This window comes from Balaenoptera musculus, chromosome 10 (genome assembly GCF_009873245.2).
Source record: "Balaenoptera musculus isolate JJ_BM4_2016_0621 chromosome 10, mBalMus1.pri.v3, whole genome shotgun sequence".
In the NCBI taxonomy this organism is placed as follows: domain Eukaryota; kingdom Metazoa; phylum Chordata; class Mammalia; order Artiodactyla; family Balaenopteridae; genus Balaenoptera; species Balaenoptera musculus.
Genome location: NC_045794.1, coordinates 72,889,407 through 72,912,357, shown reverse-complemented (window position 1 = coordinate 72,912,357; position 22,951 = coordinate 72,889,407). Strand labels below are relative to the sequence as shown.

General features: G+C 40.3%; 1 protein-coding gene and 1 pseudogene across 3 annotated transcripts in view; one reads left to right on the top strand and one right to left on the bottom strand.

The window, feature by feature from the left end:
- Nucleotides 1-127: 127 nt before the first annotated feature.
- On the bottom strand, nt 128-11,812 carry LOC118902799 (annotated as a pseudogene).
- A 3,368-nt stretch (nt 11,813-15,180) lies between these two features.
- Nucleotides 15,181-22,951, top strand: part of KITLG (KIT ligand) — an 88,395-nt gene continuing 80,624 nt past the window's right edge. For 2 of the 3 annotated variants that reach the window (XM_036866491.1, XM_036866492.1), the window contains exon 1: nt 15,181-15,401. In XM_036866491.1, the coding sequence (XP_036722386.1) occupies nt 15,387-15,401 (15 nt within the window). In that variant the 5' untranslated portion in view covers nt 15,181-15,386. The remainder of the gene's footprint in view (nt 15,402-22,951) is intronic. The other variant, XM_036866490.1, reaches the window with a different exon arrangement.

Sequence of the window (22,951 nt, the reverse complement as noted above, 5' to 3'; positions counted from 1 at the left end):
GTGGGGATACATCATATATATGTATGTGTATGTATATATATATAAACACACACACACATATATATAGTGTCCTACTAAAGCTAATTCAGCAATGTCATTTTTTTTTTTTAAGAAACTTTATTCTCCACTAATCTATTTCCATTTTCTGTTTAAAAGTCTGTGGAAGAACAAGCTGAGACCACTCAGTGGTCATTCCTACCTGTTCAGTGGCCTGAGCAGTGGAAGCTGCAGTCCAGTCCCCCGTGGTGGGCTGAGCGCTGCAGTCTTCAGTAGGGAACCGCTGGTTGGGCACAAAGGGCGCCTGCAGACCCATCTGCAACCTCAGGTCCAGTAGCAGTAAATTCGGCAGCTGGAGCAGTCCATTCACCCTGAACTTCCTCCTGGGTCACAGCCTTTCCAGCAACGGCCTCCTCGGAATCTCTGCTGAGTAAAGATCACGCTGACCTCCCGCGGGTGCTCACGGGAGCTGGTGTCACGCATGCGCAGAACTTCCTGCGGCCCCCACCCTACCCCGCCCCGCATCCACCACCGCGGACCCACCTCGGGAGCTCCCTTGTTGTTGCTGGGGATGGCGATGTCCACACAGCGCAGAGGAGAGACTGTGACACAGTGATGGCAGGCGGGTTAACATAAAATGCCTCCGAGATCAGCCTGGATCAGTAATCACTGAAAGTCGTGGCTCTGGGAAGGCGGCCTGGATCTGGTTAGGGAAGTTTCCAGAAGAGAAGTGTCTGGCAATAGGAGTGGGTCCTGGCAGCAGCAAACTTCAGCACAGCTCGCTGGCCAATATTCCTAGAGGATATGACACTGACATCAGCCCCGTTTCCAATGGCAACAACGGCGCGAGCCGCCGGGGAGGCTTCTCCCAGGTTCTCTTTAAGCGTATGAGGTGATGTCATCACTTTTCCTTTTGTAGATGTACTGTTCCAATTGGTAGTCAAGGTTGGTGCCACCTAAGTGGGTTCCTGATCCAAGGAACTGGAGGAAATTCTCCTCCTTCATTTGCAGGACATCAAGGGCTCCGGACTTTGTGAACGTTTCCCTTTAACCTCTGAGGGGAACCCAGAACAATGCCTTATGGACCCCTCTCTGGGTAACGCAGAAAAGCAGGAATGTCACTTTTAATAAATAAATAAATAAAAGCATTATATTAGCAAATTAAATTGTGGTCAGTTTATATGCAGTGAAAATTTTGAAGAAAATGCATGACATTCTAGATCTGGAAGAACTCTCAGCTCTTTGCAGCTAAAGGTCACTGTTATGAGCTGAATTGTGTCCCCTCAAAATTTATATGTTGAAGCCCTAACCCCCAATACCTAGAATGTGACTGTATTTGGAAAGAGGGCCTGTAAAGAGGTGATTAACTTAAAATGAGGCCAATAGGGTGGACCCTAATCTAATCTGACTGCTGTCCTTATAACAAAAAGAGATTTGAACACACAGAGATACCCAGGGACAAATGCACAGAGGGACAACCATGTGAGGACACAGCAAGAGGGTTACAATCTGCAAGTTAAAGAGAGGCTTCAGAAGAAACCAATGCCACTGACAGCTGTGATCGTGGACTTTTAGCCTCCAGAACTGTGACAAAATACATTTCTGTTGTGTAAGCTACCCAGTCTGTGGTAGTTCATTGTAGCAGCCTAGTAAACTAACACAGTCACTCAATCTACTATTTGAATGTATAAACAGAATTAGATATCTTTCAATATTTTTCTAAATATTCTATGAAGAATTTTCTACCCAAAAACTTTAAATAAAATTTTGGGAAGTCTATCCTTTGTAAAGCCTCATGTTTCCCTAAATTTCCCTCCTACACTTGTGCCCCTGAGCACTCACGTTTAAGGTCCTCTGGCCTTGTGTGTTTGGGATCCTTTTATAAAAGAGTTCTGAGTATATGCAAAGCATGTTTTTACCACAATTCCCCAGGAAAAACACAAATATTGTTTACGATTAGAAGTTCTATTATGAAATCAACCTATGTTTAAATAACCTTTTGGTTTTAATTGATGTTTTTAAAAAAATGAACAAAATGCAGTGTCAGGGTCAGAGCATTTGAGACTTGATAGCCATGAGAGACTTATGCACTCCTCGGTGTGATTATAAATGCATTGCCCTTTCTACACAAGGATGACGCTATGACCGTACAATCATTATTTAAGCATAAGCTGACAGGAGAAACAACAACAACAAACACCTTTGTCTCATTTAAAAAGGGAAAAATATATTCATAGTTTTTTTTAAAAAATAGAAGTTGCAAGTACTTGTGTTTACTTATGTAAGTTTGTTGGTTTGTGTCTGTATATTTGTGTTAGCATATTAATTCAATAGATTAAACCATTTATGAACTCTGTGTCCTAGGATAAATTTCTAAATCTAAAACAAAACAAAACAAAACAAAAACAAAAAACAAAAAAAACATTGTCCCCTCATCTATAAAATGGGGCAAATAAAACTCTCTAAAAGATTGAGGTGGGAGGATTAAATAAGAAAACATATGCAAAACTATTGGCAAAGTGGCTAATACGTAACAAGAGATCAATCAAAAGTTGGCAACTATAAGTTTTTATTACCATAAAGCTCAGATGCTGAATTCCTCAAAGACAGAGACCTCCGTTATCTTAGGGCCAGCATCATGCCTTAGAGAATAGGTTCCCTATGAGTATTGTAGGTTGAACTAAATTATTGTCTGTTGGGCTGAACCAAAATATATATTATATTACATTTACATGTCTTATACTTCTGTTACTTTTTAAAAGTATTTTAATATTGCAAAGAAAAAAATTTTATCAAATGTTAAAGCAGTTAACTGAGGAAAATAAACTATTTTAAGAAATCTAAGTTAGTTTGGGCTTGATTCTTATAAACCCAATGCTTTTAAACAATATGTAGTCATTAACCATGTATGACAAGAAGACTTCTGTTTCAAAGAAAATTTAATAATTTTGTTGGTATTCCAATTTGCCTTATTGATCAAAAATGTAATTTTTCCTTTGCTATTTAGAGTTGATTAATTTGATTTCTGATCTTAAAAACTTTAATCTTTTTTTTTTCTGAAAAAAGGCAAAACATTTTGCTAATTTTCAACTTTCAAGGGTCTGAAATCAGTTCAAGGCTCAAAGCTGATAGTGGCACAAGTCCACTCAATTTAGCAAAAGTGAGTTCTCTGTTCCTCTCTAAATGTTAGAGAGGATTCATTACCTTTTTTACACTTAAAAAACTGAAACAATAAGCCAAGGATATCAACACATCATGAACTCACAAGAGGAAAGCCTATCTTGATTGCTGATTTCTTGCTCTTACAATTTACTCTAGGGTTTCCCTGGTGGCGCAGTGGTTGAGAATCTGCCTGCCAGTGCAGGGGACATGGGTTCGAGCCCTGGTCTGGGAAGATCCCACATGCTGCGGAGCAACTAGGCCCGTGAGCCACAATTACTGAGCCTGCGCGTCTGGAGCCTGTGCTCCGCAAAAAGAGGCCGCGATAGTGAGAGGCCCGCGCACCACGATGAAGAGTGGCCCCCACCTGCCGCAACTAGAGAAAGCCCTCGCACAGAAACGAAGACCCAACACAGCCATAAATAAATAAATAAATAAACTAAAAAATTAATTAATTAATTAAAAATAAATAAATTTTTAAAAGCTGGTATTACTTTATTAAAAAAAAAAATTTACCCTAACAGAGGATTTCTGGAAAGGTATACCAGAACCATAGGACAGTGAGACTGTTGGGTGATGGAAGGATCACGGGGACAGAATTCAGGAGTCCAGATTCCAGCCCTGATCCTGATAAATCACACCATTTCTGGTGAATATCACTAAATTTCTCTGGATCTCAGCCTTCTTTTCTGGAAAATAGGGAGTATGATGTGTGTATCCTTCTCCATGAGAATATGATTATGTTTTGAAAAATGGAGAACACGATTTAAATAAGAGAAATTTTTGTCTCATATGTTGTCTGCTATGGCATATATTTTTCTCTATGAAAATGAGTATTGAGTAAGCCAATGCCACCAATAGATCTCATGAGAATTTAACAATGTACTCTGAACATTTACTGCATGTCAATTGTGTACCACTTATTGCCTGGCTACTATGAACTAGGGACTTGAAATGTATTACTGTCTAATCTTTAGAAGGTAACTACTAGGTAGTCATTTTTATTCTGATTTGACAGAGCAAAAGCCATCAAGAGCATCAGTCCTGTATGTTTTGTCCACATGTGCAGGAAAAATGTTCTAGATTGGAGCCAGAAAGCATGACTATTCCCATTTTATAGATGGAGCTTCTGAGGCTCAGAGAGGTTGAGTTGCCCAAAGTCAAACAGAAGGTTAGTGACAGATATAGGCTCCAACACTTCTGGGAGATGGGTACTGGGAGCTCCATTTAACCTATGGTGAAACTGAGGCTCAGAGAGGTTTAAGAAGCTGCCCTAAATTTCCCAGGCGGAAAGTGCTGAAGCCAGGATTTAATCCCAGGTCTGTTGACTGCAAAGCCAATGTTCTTTTCACTACCACACAGTGTAAAAGGAAGCATGTTAGATATACAAAATATACTTCCTCCTTTTATTTAATACACAGTTGTAAAATTAATCATTTTGCATTTTACAACTTCCTTGTTCACTTTTCCCTCCCTCCTTGACTACAAAACCTCTCTCTGCTCTTCTGCCTGATTTAGCTGGTCTCCAAAAGTCAAACCTGTTCTATTTTCTTTTCAGAGAGAAAGGTTTATATAGCATCATACTTTCTTTTTTTCTTGCCAGTTCTGCTTATATTGCTGAGAGTTCAAGGACTATCTTCCTTAACAATGCCAGATCTTTGATGCATTAGATTTAGGAGAACAGCTTCAGCGTAAGGATGGATTGACAAAAACTCTTTATTGAAGTTCAAATAGGAAAACTTTGTACCACTGCAAATCATCAAGATTTTAGCCAACCCTCTTTGTTCACAACATCCTATGGTGTTGATATTCTTTAGTGAACCTTCTCCCTAGGAAGCCTTCCTTCTTCAAATACCTTCTTTAGGTTCGCTCTCAGTGCTTTAATACCTTTACTACTTTATTTCTGCTCAGTGCAAACTTTTTGGTTTCTCTTTTCCTAGTTAGCACCATTGGAAACCAGATGAAAGGCAGCTTCTCACTTTGCACTGATAGTTGATCAAGATAAGCCGACAAACACAAGGGTTACAGAGATGATACTGTACAAGCTATATTAAGGTCGGGTAACCAGAAACCCAATAAGGTGGATTAGGGGAAAAATCAGCACAGATAATCTTAAACTTCCAAAGTTTGCCCTGAAAAGACTCAGTGCTAGCCTATTTCATTTGCTCTACATTAAAGAACATTTCTTTGCTTTTGGAGCTGTTCATTGTCATGAAATCAGTCATTTGAATCAAAATCCTTAAGGACATTTTCCACGCTGAGAGTCCTGCTTTGAAAAGTGTCTAATTATCTTATAGTCCTGATAGCTACCCAGCATGCCCTAGACTTGATAAATTATTTTCTATCATTAGACCCCATGAGAAAACTCTGCAATGTAAATACTGTACTATCAGAAATATTTAACTCACTTCTTAACCCATAAATTCTTCTATTAATAAGAAAAAATCATTAAGGGATGCAGTAAAATATCATGGTTAGAAGGATGGGCTTTTAGAGTCATTCAGGTACAGGTTAAATCCAAGATTGGGCACTTTCCATCTGTGTGACCTTGAGTAGTCACTTAACTACCCTGTGGCTACAGTTTTCTCATCTGTAAAACAAGTAACTGTGCCCACCTCATAGGTGGATTTGATCATCTTGTTTCTCTTTCTGTAGATAATGACAATGATTAGCATCACCCTATGCATAGATGGTTTACCAAAACCAAACAAACAATGCAGTTGTGCTAGGAGTATTGTGAGGATTATTGTATATATTACTATAAAGGTTAAATAATATTTGCAAAGTACTTATCACTTGGTAAGTGTTCCATAAACAATTATGAACAGACCTCAAGCCAATTCAATATGCAAAAGTCTTAGGTTCTTTATGGTAGATTATGTGGCCACCAGATCATTTTTGAAAGCAAATCACAGACCCAGTTCTGCAACACATATAGACCAATATATTGACAAATAGACATGAATCAGGTCACACAAAATATTCTTTATAGCTTGATAAAGTCCCATCTCTTGATACAGTTAAGTGTTCCATTAGCATCTTACATGAAATATTTTCTCAAAACAAACACATTACTAGAAATCCTCTCACACCAATGGCTGGAACCAGTCTGTTTAGGGCTCAAGTCTTAAAAGCATTATTTCTACTGCTAAAAGCTTCAGGCCCCCTTGAATTATTATACCCTGTTCATGACTGCTTCTAGAACAATTTTAGCCAGTCCAGATATCCCGAAGAGCTTTAATTTTCGCCGATGAGATGGTCTTCTTACATTAATGATGCTGGTCAATAAGCCACCATTTTCACCTCTGAAAAATTATTTGCCATATAGTATGCTGTTTATGAATAATATCAAACATTCTTATTTCTAACTTATCTCCAAAATCTATGCTGAAATAAGCTAGATTTTGATAGCATAGATATGAATAATAGAAGTGCTTGCATTAGTAACCTCTAGAGCATGGAACTTCTAGTTTGAAAGCTAGCTGGTTGGCCCTGGACTGAAATTCTTGAATAGAATGTTTCCAGTACCTGGGAGGTACCCTCAGTCAAATAACACACACACAATACCACACTGCATATTTTAAGCAATAATCAATCCAATTTAAGCATGCGTTCTTTATAAATGAAAAATAAAACATATATTTAAAAATCAATGATTATGACAATAATCAGCTCATCTTATTTTTATCTACTGTCTCACCTTGGGTATAATCTTCAGAATAAGAAAGCTGGTAACAGGGATTTGCCATGGGAGCCTCCATAGTATGGAATGACAGATTTGAATGGAAAAAAAATTTTTTTAAAGGAAGGTGGGTGAGGGTGGCCAGTGTATGTGGCTAAGATGACAATGTCTAGGGCTTACTAGCCATTCTAAGCTTGGATCTCAATTCTGAAAGCCATCTCTTCCCTCAAGGCCTCTTCAGACTAGGTTGAAAACTGGTCAAGATCCCCATAACCTCTGAAGATGGGGTCATTGCAAATAGTTTCTAGCTGAGGGAAAACATAGACAATAAAGTACATTGTTAACAAATGTCTTTTATCCAAACTTGATAAGTGGTCTGATGGCGCTGGAGGGAGACATGAAAAATCTGCTACTTGTCCAAGCAAGTTGAACGTCCACTAAAAAAAAAAAAGTATCCACAATGCTTATTTCAGACGTTGGAACCCGCAATGGTAAAGTTTATCTGTTCCCTAGCTGCCTTAATGTCAAATTCTTTTCACCCACCACCTTGCAGAAGAAGAAAGAAAGAAGAAAGTTCCAAATACATGATAGCTTCTCTGTTATTGCCTGTTTATAATTTTTAAAGGAAGAGATAACTAGGGGAGTCATATTATATCATTAGAGCTTTACAAAGTACTAGTGCATTTGTCTATGTCTCTACACTCTTTATTAACTGTGCCATTCAAGAGTTGTATAGAACAAACTTGTCAATTAGGAAATAAGCCATAGTCTAGAAACTTCTCATTTAAATGATTCATTAGAGGACAAATTTCAGAAGTAGAATGTACAAAAGAACACTGCCACAGTTGATGTCATAAATCTCTTTTAAAATCAGATAAGTGGAGAGGATAACATCACTGACAAAAACATCAACCTAAATTAATTTATCTAATACACATAAAAGTTATGAGATATATATGAAAGTCTTAATATCCAGGAAAATTATGCAAAAACATAGAGTTTAATATATTTTTAAATGTCATGGAGAAGAGGGACCTGTAGTAAAATATATAAAAGTTGTAACAATTCATTGTATTTGATTGTCTAATATATATATATATACTCAACATTCTCCTATATTCTGGGAATATAGACTATAGAAAAGCATATTCCCAGAATATACATATTATTTAGAAAATCAATTCTACCTTCTTCTCTTCTCTAGAAATTCTCCTCTAAATAATCTTAAAATCACTGTCTTATTAATAAACACTCTTTACTATAAACAAGGGTAGAATATTTACTCTTTGATCTTGATTCCTTGGAAGTAGTGTTTCCGGACTAGCCAGAAAGTGTTTCATAAGTCAATTCTGGAGACAAGTGTTCTACTCCTCATTCAAATAAGCCTCTCTGTAGCATCAATTCTTCATATGTAGATTAACTGTGTAAACCACATTTTATCAAAATTCTCTTCTAGTTTTAAAAGCTACGTGTTTGTGAAATAACTCAGTTTCTGAAATCTTTAAGGATTAGAAAAAGACATAAACAAAAACATTTATATAAGTTAAATGAAATAATTATAGTTATTAAAAAATAAATTTTGAGTCAAAAAATACTTGTTAAACTTTTAGTAGCCAAAAAATAACATGAAGACATAGTTAACATTTACCAAGCCCCCATATGCATATTCTCTCCCTAGAATGTTCCCATCAAATTTCCACAGCTCATTTTATTCTTTCACTCAGCACATTTTGAGAAGTATCCTTCTCTCCTTCACTGAATGAGGGCTCATGGATTACAAAATAATTTTCCCATTAATTGTAAGCCTAATGAAGTTTGTAAGGAATGAGCAACCACTCTGCTTCAAAGAGGAAGTGTTATTTGAACCAGGATTTGAATGATGAAAAGGAGATTTCAGGCAGAAAATAGAGAACAAGCTACTACTCCGTGCTAAAAGAACAATGTGAACACAGGAACAAAGGTGTCAAAGAGAAAATGTTGAGAAGTCCAATATGGCTAGTTGGAAGCAAGTGGCTAGTACAGTTGATGAGTCTAGGGAGCTACAAATGTTGTGGCCAAATTGGGGGGAGCTTTGGATTTTATTCTCTAGGTAAGGAGAATCAGAATACATTTATAGACAGTGAGGTGCTGTGCCTAGATTTTTATAGATGCTACAGTAATGTTGGCAGTGATGACAAAGTGGATGGGAAGAAGATATTTGGTGAAGTGGACGGGACAGGATGACATTTGGTGAATATACTGCAATAGTTTAAATAAGATTCATCAGCTCTGAAGTGAGGCAGTGATAACAGAAATGAATGATACATTTTAGAGGAGTTTATTGGAGGTAATTAAAAATTATTTGTTATAATTACTGGAAGTATTAAAATATTTGTCAAATGAATTAATTAATGAATAAATAATATGAGTTATTTCTGCAAAGTTGAATTAATAGTTTTAAGTGTACCAGGAAATTCTTTCTCTAAGATCCATTGGATTCCTTTTCACTCAGGTTTCTACTAGAATGTTTAAATAAGTTTATTCCTTTAGAATTTCTTGATAATCTCACTTTTTCAGTAGGTCATGATGTCTAATAACTTCTAGATTATTTGATATCCATGGAGGATAATGATCTTTGTATATTATAATTATCTTCAGGAAACACTCCTTTCTTTTTGTCAACCAAATTCCTTTTGATATGTGATCAATATTTATTAACAACACTAAATTGAACATTCTGAGTTAATATTGTAAACATCTCTAGATTTCATAAAAGAGTTAAAAAATATCTCTGATTTGATATCATACAGGCTCAACTTTTTTCAGGAATGTAATTATTTACTTTTGTTTATAAATTGGACCTGTGATTAATTTTTAAGCACAGTGTAAAGGGAAAAGAAGGCCGACTATCAATAATTTAAGTATTTACTATCCTTGGCAATATTTTCTAATCTTTAGTCTATAATCAAGAAAAAACTAAACAAATGAGTTTGATGGTATTCCCTGAATATAAGAAATTTGGGGTTTTTCAAAGAATAGTCTGTGAATGGATATCTTTCATCATTTTTAAGGCTGGTCAAACCAGACACCAACAGGATAAAGGAAGCTTCACGTTTTTGTAGCTTGTGGCAACTCCATAGGAAGGAGGTAATCTTTCCAATTAACTTTAGCAGGAAAATACCTCAGTGGATTCTGATTAGCCCACCTCAGGTGATATACCCATACCTCACCAATCAGGGGATTGGCCAGACCTGGATCCTAAACCCACCCCTACAGTGAAGGGGGAAGGGGAGGCAAAGGCTTGTGAATGACAATCCCTCCTGAGAGACATGGGATCATCTTGCGTGATTTCTACAAAAGAAAGTGGGATGCTAGTAGCAGAGGAAGAAGAATAGGAGAGGTGCTGAGCAGATAAATATCCTAACCGTTGTCCACATGCCTTTTCCACTTACCAACTGAGGGATCTTGAATAAATTACTTAACCTTATTGGTCCTTAGTTTCCTTATTTATCAAACAGAAAAATTATCTCCCTTACATGATTGTTGTGAGAAATTGTTGATGTCGTATAAGCTCTGGGCCTTGTCCAATTCCTGCCTCCTGCCTGGCATCAGTAAACTAATTCAAAAAATATTTAAGAGGGGTTTCCCTGGTGGTGCAGTGGTTGAGAATCTGCCTGCCAATGCAGGGGACACGGGTTCGAGCCCTGGTCTGGGAAGATCCCACATGCCGCGGAGCAACTGGGCCCATGAGCCACAATTACTGAGCCTGCGCGTCTGGAGCCTGTGCTCCGCAACAAGAGAGGCCGCGACAGTGAGAGGCCCGCGCACCGCGATGAAGAGTGGCCCTTTCTCGCCACAACTAGAGAAAGCCCTCGCACAGAAACGAAGACCCAACACAGCCAAAAATAAAAATAAATAAATAAATTAATTAATTAATTAAAGAAAAATATTTAAGAGATTCACTGTGTTCTGCTTACTGTACTAAACACTGAAGATAAACCAATGAGTGAGGACAGTCATAGTCAGTGACTTTAATCAAATAATCACACTAACAAATGTTTCATAAATGCTACGAAAGAGGGAATTCATACTTGAGTTTATAATAAGAGGGAAGTTGATCAAGTCAGAGGTTAGGGAAAACCTGCCTGAGGAAGAGAATATAGGGAATATTGAGTTGAGATCTAAAGAATAAGAAAATATTTACTGGGTAAAGAGGAGAGTTGAGCAAAGTGGTCTCTGCAGAAGCAGAAGGAAGAGTATAACCAAAGGCTCTGAAATGGGAGGGAACTCTGAGGAACAGAAAAGGTTTCTTGCCTCTGGAGCAGGGAGCACAGCACAAATTGACTTTGGAGAGGCAGGGAGGGGCCAGACCCGGGAAGCCTTAAATTCTTTGCTTTTCTTTATTCCAAGAGCAATGGCAAGCCACCAGAGTTCTCAGCAGAGGAAGTTTTGTGATCCAAGAGTGATGTGTCTAACAGAGGGCAGCCAGAATGGGTGAACAAACAAGAGATGTTTCATACGCACAAGACAAGACTTAACTAGATTTACTTACTAAACTAAACCTATCTCTTAACATAAACAACAACAAATGTTAAAGCTCAAAACAGAAAAATCTTTCCAACAATTAGATTAATCAAAAACAGCATGGTGGACCAACTAGCATTGAAAGTATGCAAATAAAGACTAGATAATCATGGATAGACTTTCTTCCCAATGTATCAAATGTTGAACTCCCTGCACCCTATAACAGGAGCCTACTTTTCTAAGAGAAAAAATTCCTGATGTGTCCTATCCATTTGGAGCATAGCCTTGCCTCTTTTTCACTTTTAAGTAGCTCCTGGTTTTCTTCTGCTAAGGGACTGGACGCTGGCCTTTGTCTCCTCTCAAAGGCCTACACTGAAGAAAGATCTTTGCCTTTCTGACCTCATGATGAGCTTGCCCACAGTCTTTGATTTGCGTGCTAGCTCTTCTAACCTCTTTGGTATCTGCTTTCATATTCTCTTCATTTGATTTCAAGTATCATGATTATACAGCATAACTGTAGTGCATCAGTATGAAGGAAACAACAGATACAGAGTTACGGATGAGAAAGTCAGTGATGATATTAGTGTAGCTAGAAAGCCATTGAGCTGTGGAGGTGGGAGGAGGAGAAAGAACTGAGAGGGAGAAGAAGGGAAGGAGGGAGGAAGGGAAGCCAAGAGAGTGAGTCACTCTAGGAGATTAGTATATTGAGTCCTGAGATCAATTATCCAGTTGATTGAAAAGAAACTGGGTTGAATTTCTGCTAGGTCTACTCCCCGGTTTCTTTAAACCTGTTCTAACCTATTAGGCTATTCCTTCTTACTGGTTTCATAAAATTAGTACAGTTGGATTGATGTTTGCCAAGCTTCAGCAATTCTACCAATGTCATGATTTTTGTCGATATACACCTTCCTTTACTACCAGTTATATTTATTTAATGTTATACATTAAACTGCTTTTAAATTGACCCTTCAAATTTCTTTTTTCTAAGCAATAATCAACTTGGAATCATCTGTTTGATATGATATATGTGTGTTATACATGTATATATTAGTATACATTTTAAAAATACACATTTTAATTTATACTCATTTGATAAAATAAACAAAGATGTTCATCAGTGCAGCACCTACAGTCACCTGGGGAACCTTTGCAGTTATGCATGCCACACTGCTAAACCCCTGATTGGTGGCAAGGTCATAGAGCCTGCAACAGAGTCTGAAATAGAATCAACCTTTCTCAAACTCGTTTCCCTTTCCATTAGACCATAATGATACAGTTCAGGAGTGTAACTCCTTTGTGCATAATATATATGCAACTCTTTGGAAGATTCCGGCAGACCAAAATTACTCCTAAAGGCTGGCTGTGTTAAGATTGGTATTGGCAGAGAGTAGTCATTAGTTAGATGATTTTCCTATACCGTCGCATTTGCTTCTGTTTTCAGACTTCTTTCCACTTCTGCTTAAAATGGTTTGTAGCACTGTTTTGATTGAAAGTAAAAGTAATTATTTAATACTCTGAACTTCGGTTGCAGTCTTTTTTCACACATTTATTTTCGTAACCATGGAGGGGGAGGTAGTCTCCTAGTCAGAGCTCTGTAGCCACTTGGAGTGAAGCACTTGATGAAGGATGCATAGTGACATAACAAGCCCACACTTCCACTCCATGTTCTCCCTGAATTTGTTCACTATTGAGTGTGGTGGAGAGAAGAATACACCCCTGCCAGGCCCAAAGATATCAATGTCCTAATCCCTGGAACCTGTCAATAGGCTATGCTAAATAGCAGAGGGGAATTAAGATTGCAGATGGCATTAATGATGCTAATTAGCTGATTTAGGGAGTATAGCCTGGATTATCCAGGTGGGCCCAAGGTAATCACAAGGTCCTTAGAAGTGGAAGGAGGCAGAAGGGAAGGGCAGAGTGGGTGATGTGAGGACTCAACTCATCACAACTGACTTTGAAGAGGAAGGTGGCTATGAGCCAAAAAATCTGGATAGCTTCTAGAAGCCTGGAAAGGCAAGAAAAGGAACTCTCTAGAGCTTCTATAAGGAACACAGCCCTGCCAACATTTAGCCCAGGGAGATCCATTTTGGACTTCTCACCTCCAAACTGCAAGATAATAAATTTGTGTTGTTTAAAGTGATTAAGTTTTGGTTATTTGTCACAGCAGTGATAGAAAATTGACACAGCGAGCTTCAAATTTTACCTAGTTTCTTGTTTCTTATGGTTATAGGTTTGGCATATTCGTTTGTAAAAGAGGCACACTGAACTAATTAAGGCAAATTTGGAATCTTACTCTCTTATTAAAATACCTAATTCCTAAATTTACACATTATTCTTATTTCATAGATTATTGATGTTAATGTCTAGTAAATATTTTCTTTAAAAAAATTAATAAAATGCTTTTTAGTGTTCTCCAGTTATAAGAACAAATATAAAAGGGTTTTGGAGCCCGCCTACGGCAATGAAGACACAGCTCAGACTTAAAAAAAAGCGGGGGGTGGGGGGGCGGGGGGCGGGGTTTGGAGAGTTAATATTTGTTTTAAGTATTTTTTAAAAGCTCTATCGGGGACTTCCCTGGTGGCGCAGTGGCTAAGAATCCGCCTGCCAATGCAGGGGACACGGGTTTGATCTCTGGTCCGGGAAGATCTCACATGGCTCGCTGAGTCTGCGCTCTAGAGCCCCCGAGCTACAACTATTGAAGCCCCGAAGGCCTAGAGCCCGTGCTGCGCAACAAGAGAAGCCACCGCAATGTGAAGCCCGAGCACCGCAACCAAGAGTAGCCCCCCGATCGGGCAACTAGAGAAAGCCCACACGCAGCAGCGAAGACCCAACGCAGCCCAAAACAAACAAACAAAAAGCTGTATAGCCAGGGCTCTGGATTCAAATTAAGTTCTGCCATTTCCTAGCTGTGGTTTGGGAAAATTGACCTAAGACTGTTTCATCAACTATAAACTGGGAATAAAAATGACAGGACCTATACAATAGATTTATGGAAAAGATTTGACGAGATAATCTCTGTAAAGTACTTAGCACGGCGCGGCGCCTGGTATGTAATTAAGTGCATCATATAATGGTTTTATCTACTTTTACTGTTGTTGCATTATCTTTCCGACTCCAAAACCTTCTCCAGCAAAAAAGTACAGTTTTCAAAACTCTGGCTGGGTTGGTGATCTCCGCGTTTAATAACCTATCGCTTCTCTTTCTATCTTAATTTCTAAAGAAACAGCAGTAAACCATTCTGGAAACAGCATCTCCCTTAGCAGTATTCAATCCTGAGTCAACAATTATTTCAATGATTAAATATTCATTCACTAAAGTAACTGTTTAAAAAAAACAAAGGTAAGACAATGGCCTAACTATATAGATCCTAATTAAGCTTTAAAAACATTTCCATAAAGCAGGAAGGGACGAATTGTTAGCTAGGCCCCCCGTGACCTCTCCCGCACCGTCTCTACAGAAAAGAGGGAGCTCCGGGCCCTCGCCAGCGCGCGAGGTACTCCTTCCGTCCCCCGGCGGTGCCAGGTGAGCCCCGGCGGAGCTGAGAGGCCGAGCAGGGACTCTCCACTACCCGCGTGCAGCGCGAGCGGCGGCTGCATGGTGTCCAGCTTCACCCTCGGCGCCCCCGCGCCCTGGTGGCCTCCCGGCCGTGCGCACACGGGCCCCCCGGCGAGGGGACGCGCTTGGCTTGATTTGTCCAACTCTGGTGTATTCGCGGGGCTCCGGCCGCCCTCCCGGGTCTCCCTCCCGTGCCCCAGCCCAGTCTCGCTTCCCCGGAGCTCCGGAAGGGAAGGAGGCGTGTCCGGAGTAGGCGGGAGGGAGCTGTATAAAAGTGCTGGCGGTTGCCTAGCTCGGGCTTCACTCGCCGCCTCTCGCAGGGATCGGGAGCGCTGCGCGAAGCACGGGCAGTGGAGAGGGCGTTGCGCTCGGGCTACCCAATGCATGGACTATCTGCAGCCGCTGCTCATGCAATATGCTGGAGCTCCAGAACAGCTAAACGGAGTTGCCACACCGCTGCCTGGGCTGGATCACAGCGCTGCCTTTCCTTATGAAGAAGACACAAGTGAGTAGGGCGCGCCCGGGAGCTCGCCGGCTCTCCAAGAAAATCGCGCCTGGAGGCCGGCGCGTCCCGGCCCCAAGTGCCGGGGCGTTCGGGGCTGTGCCTGCCGGAAGAGCCTGGAGGGCGCTGGGGAGGCGGGCGTGGCGTGCGAGCCCTAGCCGCCCGGCCCGGGTGAGCCTGGGAGAGGAGGAGTGGGAGTGATGAGAGGGAGCCCGTGTCAAGTTTGGAGCTGCAGCCCTTAAGTTGGGAGCTGTCAGTCGGGACCCGCAATTCCTGTAAGATGGAAGGATCTGTTCTTTGGCCGGAGAGTTTAAGTGATTACTGAAAGGCATGTCTTTGCACCGGAGGCATTTTCCCGTGGATTTCGGGGACATTACACAACAGCTCCCCACGCGCCACGCTCGCTCGCGCACCCAGATTTTTGTGCAGCCCCTGGGTGGGTACCTGGCTCGTGCGGACGCGGGTGCAGCCGCTGGAACTTAGCCAACCCAGAGTTCCTTAGTGGCCGCGTTCGGCTGGGCGGAGAACCTGCCCGGCCAGCCCCGGGAAACTTGACTCCCGCGGCGTCTGCTAGGTTTGCGGCTCTCGGCAAGAGAGCTCTAGAGGGGGTAATACCTCCACATTGCACCCACTTTCTTCCATTACAGAAGAGAAAAAGTTGTGTGTGTGTGTTTTAATGGGCACCTCTGATGGTAGTTATTGAGGTAATTCCCAGTGCTGCAAAATTGTGCATTATACAGAAGCACAGTGGTACAGCACCGTCCAGGGGTACAATTAGTTTTGTTTTTGTTGTTTTTTCTTGCAGCATATATCTGGATTGTCGTTTAGAAAGGGCCGCCACTGTACTCCCATGCACAGTTCTTTTTGCCACTGCAGGTCTTACCTCTACTTACTTCTCCCCTTAGGAATTTTTCTGTTATCTGCTGCGGGTTGGGTAAGGCTGCCCTTTCACCCCCCAGAGGTGCTGTCGGAGATTGCAATTCCTGAAGTGTGTCGAAGGGGTGGAAGTGGTGGGGAAAAGGTTTGTACAGATCTTCAGTTTAGAACGTGCTGAAAATGCTTTATTTCATGACATACTTAGTGTCATATTTTAAATAGGTGTCTAGACCTGGGAAGGGTACACATTCAGAGGGGAGTAGGAAGACTCGAGCCCATTGCACCCGTGTGGAAAAGGGCAGGAGGGAGGGACATGGCCTAGCAGAAAGGTTTGTGTAGTCTAGGGCAGCTGCCCAAGACCGAGGAGAGGAGCGGAGCGCAGGTTCCTCTCCTGCAAGCAGGTTAGTTTATAGGCAAAGCACCTGGGATCACCACAGTGGGCTGTTGAAATGCAAATGTTAAAGACTGGCAACAGAAGAGAAGTTTTAATGTAATTACTTGATTCGTACATGCTTTCTGCTTTGTGGAATAATAAGCATGGGCGGACGGGGAACCAATTCTTTGTTATAGTAGCATCTGCTCACATGAATGGTAGTGGTGAGATGTGGGTGGAGAAACCTCTACCTTCTAGTTCAGGAAAAGAGCCTAAACCTTCCTATTTAAACAAGATCACTGGAGACAGATCAGGTTAATGACCAACAATCCAAAGGGGGGCGATGTACTATCAAGTCACTTTGAGAGTCAGTAGGATTGATGATCCTTGCACCCTTGCTTTGCAAAACAAATGTGAGCTCTGTAATCTCCTTTCTCACTTTGATTAAATGGCTGTGTAAATTGGATTACATGGGATAATTCCATTGAAAACTAGAAAGAGGTCAAACTAGCCTGAAACTCCTTGGTGTTAGTGACTCAGTACTGCTGACCAGAGACACTGCAGACAGCTAAGTATTTTAGAAATGTGACCTACTCAGGCCAAGTAAAAGTGCAAGCCCTTTGGGGGAACTTGCTGCTGTTAAAGGACTGAAGGCAAAGGAGGGCAGTGCCCTTGGTGAATGAAGGCATTCATTGCTTGGGATCTACTGACCTTCAAGGTTTCCTTTAAAGATACTTCTAGCAATTCCACATTCTTGCCATTGAAAAAGGGGACCCTGGAAATAGCATGAAATCAATGAAATAATCAGTGGAAATGGGGGGTGGTGCTTAGATCCTCATTCATATTGTTAAATTTTCTAATCCAAAAGTTACAAAGAAATTTCCGGTGCAACTCTGTATGGATGGAGAGTAGTATAAGGAAATCTGACATTAAGACGTAAGATTGTTCTACTGAATCTAATGTTATACTTGCCAGGGAGGAATATCTATTAACATTCAGTAGTTTAAATAATCATTTATAAAGATGGCATCAATTCCAGAGTTCTGTTATAAAACAAACAGTTGTGTACCCTTCCATTACCCAAGATATAAAATGAGAATTTAATGATAATTTTAAAAATACACTTGAATTGTGCAGCTCTCCAAGAATCACAGGGACATCAGGCATTCTGGACTCTCAGTCAAGCTAAATAAATGTGGAAATTCACCAACGACCACTTGAGGTTTGACAAATGATTCTTTAATTTATTTAGCACGTGTGATGAACTTTTAGCATATGGGAAATAATTACACGGGCAGTAGTCATGAGGAGCAATTTTAACGATAAGTTTAGTCACAAGTCTACAGAAATGAAAGCATTTTGCATTTTTCAGATTTCTGAATGTATTTTATCCATATTGTGTGGTTTTATGTTTTCTGAAGGGAATTGTGTCTCTGGCTTAGAAAGAACATCTATTTCAATGTATAATCATTTCTTTTTCAGTGTAATACTCTGATAAACTGGTATATTAAATAACAATTGAACATCTTAATTTGCAAGACCAATTAGAAAAGGCGCCATGTTTATTGATGTTGTACTTACATTTTAGTTTTGAGATGGTCTGTGAGAGTTTTCACGACTGCTGTCAGTTTTAGAAATATGAAGATAGGAAAAATTCATCTGGCAAACGGTGTAGAAAAGGCCATTTTGGGCACACATTAGTTCTCAGAAGAAGCAAATAGAATGTTTATTAGCTTTTGTTTTTCCAGAGAAAATATCTCTCTTTTGTCTGTATGAAGTTTGTCATCTGGGTGATGATGCAAGTTTATAGAAAACTTTAACATTTATGAAAAGAGCATTTTTTAATTTTGTCCTTAAAATCGCTCCATTTGGAATGTGTGCTTTGAACAATCCTAATTTTTGTAGCTTTTAATTGATAGATTCTGCCAAGACTTTAAAACTCAAGTGCTAAGTCGATTACATGTAACATAAAACAAGGAAAATAACCATATGGAAATCTGAAGGCCTGAGCCAAACCAATTAAAATCGCCAAATTTTATTTATATCTAACTGCTGATTTGGAGATAGCAAATTATGAATCACATTTATTCTATAATGATAGGGTTATTGAAATCTTTCCATCACCATCAATAACATTTAAAAAAAAATTCTCCCCAAATAGCTAGTCTGAAACTGGAGGTTTCTTGCATGGTCCGGCGAGCCCCACTGTGTGTGCCCTTCCCCATCCATGTCTAGGGAACACCTGAGATATAGTGGAGAGACCTTAGGTTCTAGCTTTTCAAGACTTTGATTCTAATTCCTGTTTTACCACTGGGAAGACAAATGACTTTAGGCACATGGTTTAACTTCTTGGGATTTCCATTTTGCAATCTGTACAATGATTATAAAATAGTTATAAAGACCTGTAAGGATTAAATGAGATTTTATATATGTCTGTATCCCAGCACAGTGGCTCACTGTAGTTACAGCCTGAATGTATTATCCCTGAGAAGAGAATTGCCTGCCGACTAACTTAAAAGCCAGAAAAAAAAAAACTAGCTTTTGCAGGTAAATGATGCTTAACCATCAAAGCACAGAGACCAAATTTTCATAAATCTGGATCTCTGCATTCAGCCTTATAAACTGATACCTGTTTGTACTATCAAATCAGGAATGTGAAAAGAAAGGCTATCTGTGGCAGGAGAAATGATAAATGCTTTAAAGTTTTTCTTAAAAAGTGAAAATAAGAGAGTTAAAATTGAAAATTGGAATAGAAAATGGGAATATAATCACCATCTCCGATTCACTTCCGTATTTCCGTACTCTTGCTTTCTAAGTTCCCTTTGTCTGACTCTGAGGGTTTATTTTTATTTTTTTTATTTTTATTTTTTAAACATCTTTATTGAAGTATAATTGCCTTACAATGGTGTGTTAGCTTCCGCTTTATAACAAAGTGAATCAGTTATACATATACAATATGTTCCCATTTCTCTTCCCTCTTGCATCTCCCTCCCTCCCACCCTCCCCATCCCACCCCTCTAGGTGGTCACAAAGCACTGAGCTGATCTCCCTGTGCTATGCGGCTGCTTCCCATTAGCTATCTATTTTACATTTGGTAGTGTATATATGTCCATGACACTTGAGGGTTTATTTTATTTCATTTTAGACTAAAGAGACTGGGTCAGTTTCCTGTCCTTGGTGTTCTTGAACTTGCTCTTCAGAGTGAGGACAAGCGTTCATGTCTGCAGGGTGTCTTTATGGTCTTTACCAGGCAACGTGTGGTGACATTTTTATTTTTTTCATTATGCAAGTTTGGGAGATTTTTTTTTTTTTTTTTCTTTTCTCAGTTACCTTAATGTTCCCTTTCGTAAATTAGGGTAAGGCGTTTGGATATAAATCTGTCAGGAGTGATCTTTTATCTTTGTTTTCTAGTACATGAATCATAAGCAGCTGCAGGAGACTCTCTTTTTTGGTGTTAGTCACCTGTGTAGTCAGAACAATTTATAAAACAAATTGAAGGAACACCAGGATGCTTTTATAATCTGTTTTCAGGGTTATTTTGTTTAGACTTCGTCTCATAAAAACCATTGACTATAGCCTTACTGATTTATAGATGCGGTGAGGTGTTTTTGCCTTTTCGCTTAATTATGGGCATGCTAAAAATTGTTTACAGGGGCTGGGAGTTGGAGAGAATTGTCATTATCCCATCTCTACCTATTTCCTTCTGTCCAGAAAAATGGAGGTGATAGGGGGTGATTTTCTTATAATTAGGCCTCATGGATCTTTTTCTAAAATTGCAGTGTGTGTCATCTAAAGGAAGACTGTCCGTTACGTAACTCTCTTTGTCTTTTGACTACATTTTACTGTTTTTTTCTAGGCTGCCACGTTGACTTGGTTATTAGGGGATGGAGTTCATTTATTAGCGCAGGTACTATGTTGTATGACTTCGGGCAGGCATTTGAATCTCTCTGGACCTCAGTTTCCTCCGCTGTAAAATGAGAGAGTAGGACTAGGTGATTTCTAAGTGCCTTCCAGTTCTAAAATTCTCTATGTCTAAGGTACTAGTAAAATAGATGTTTGAACCAGATGGCATTTTAGCTTCCTTTGGTTCTGAGATTCATGTAGTCATTGCTTTGGTGTGAATAGAAATTTTAACCATTGTTTTATGATAATAAAGCAGCCAATGGGGAGAAATGAAGGAGATTTCAACTTAGACTGTTGTACTTTTAGCCTTTTCACCTGCTACTTGGTATTTCTCTATAACAAGAATGGTATTTGCACTTGCTATTTTGGCAATATCCATAGTTGAAGGGGCTCTTTACTTTCTCTCTTCCAATCTTTAAATCCTCTGAGTGAAGAAGAATCATAAGGCAAAGTCAGACAGCCAGAGGAGGTCATCTTACATAACTAATGAATGTCTGCCTCTCCATATTTGCTTATTGTTTCTACCCCTGTGGTCTCCAATAGCTGTGTGCGTGGAGTAGAAATGGAGAGAATTTGATCCTGTAGTGGAAAGAACTTTTGTGGAGGGAATCAGAGGTACGGACCCTGCACTTGGCTCTGGGTCCAGGGCCAGTCACTGGATCTTCGTAGTCTTGGGCAAGTCTTGGGCAAGTCACTGAGCCTCAGTAATATTGTGCCCTAGAGTTAACCCTGAGAAGAAGAGTGAAGGGGAGAGGTCTGCAGCTGGAGACACAGAGGCTGAAAAAGGAGGGAGCAGCCCTTCTGCCTCCGGGAAAGACGGTTTCTGTGGATGGCACGTTGCCGAGTCTCAGTCTCTCCTTGCCCTGACTTTTTGTGGGTCTGAACCCCCTCCTCCAGGCAAGAGACCACGGATTCCGCAGAAAATAGAGCTGTGACAATGATGATAATGCTCTTCTGCTCTAAGCACCAGCAAAATCTAGTGAACTTCCTGCTAAAACCATGTTCAGAATTGAGGCAATGATCCAGACACTTTAAAAAAGCAGCAGTAGCTATCTTTCATTTATCTGGATGAAGGAATTCAGCACTTGACTTTGCAGGTGTAGCTGTTGCCTTGGGGCTTGGAGTGCTGCTGATTAGAATGTAGTCTCTAAGGGGGCAGTTAGGGTGCCTTTTCTGTGTTCCTGGTGCGCAGACAGCAGCTCAAAAATCTGACAGTGGCCTTGCAAAGAATGCCTTTGCTCTCTAGGGTGACCATGCAAAAGGGCGCACAAGACGAGAGAGCGAGAGCAAAGCCATCGTCAGTGCTCACTTGAAAAAGTAAGCCCCAGCCTCCTTCACCTTTGCAGAAAGGGCATCCCCACTGTATAATGTACTCTGACTGCATACTGTGCCCCCACTGGAGACCAGGGAGGACAGAGCACAGCCTGAAGGGGGCCGTTGTTTGTCTTGCATACACATACTCTGTTGCCCTTTCAGGAGCAGAAGTTCATCTTTTGTTTAAAAGCCCTGTGGGTGCTTAGCACTTTTGCCTCTTTTTCCCCTTGACTTGAAATCTCTGAAGCCAAGGACCTTTCCATTTAAGTGCCTTTACTAAAGTCCAGGGCTGAATCACATCTCGTAATTGGCCTGTTTCTTCTAAATGCCAGTGTTTGAGTGGTAGTAAACCAGGTCGCCTCTAAAAATTACAGCTTAATAGTGGTTGTCTATTGTGAGGAGCCCCGTTGTGCCAAGTTTTCCACTGTTTACTTGGGGTCCCTTTCGCAAAGCCTTCCTAGACAGCTGCCTTGTGAAAACACAGATTCCTTGATTTCCAAGAAGAGTGTTGCAAAGAAAGTAGGTTGTGTTTATAAAGGCCTTGCACCCTTCCTGGGATGCGTTGTCCACATGGATGGCTGTTAAAATTTACATTCACTGCAGAACTTTAGATGGGAGGAGGGAGGCAGGGTAGAGGTGCTTCATATAAAATGGTTTCTAATGTGATCTAGAAAACCCAAGGATTGCAAAACAAACCCCGGCAGTCACACATCGTTATTTCTGGTTCTGTGTTAAACCTACAGTTTGACACTTCTGAAATAGTCAACACGTTAGGGATTTCCATTTTTGATGACCGACTAAAACCTCTGTCATTACTTTAGTTTGGATCTCTGGCGATTTTAGAAAGCTGCTATCTTCAGCCGGCCCTACCCAGAGATCTCTGATATGTTCTGTTAGGTGGAGAACTAACACAGGTCATTCTACTGTTTGTTAGAAAGATAAATTATCACAGTAAAGGAGCTGGGCTGGTGCTTTCTGCTTCCAGGTGGTGCAAAGGGGTTGCTAAAATGCAGGGATAATAAAGTAGTTAGAAAACGTTCATGAAGAATCAAAAGGAGGATATTAGTATAATGTTTTTAGTACTGGA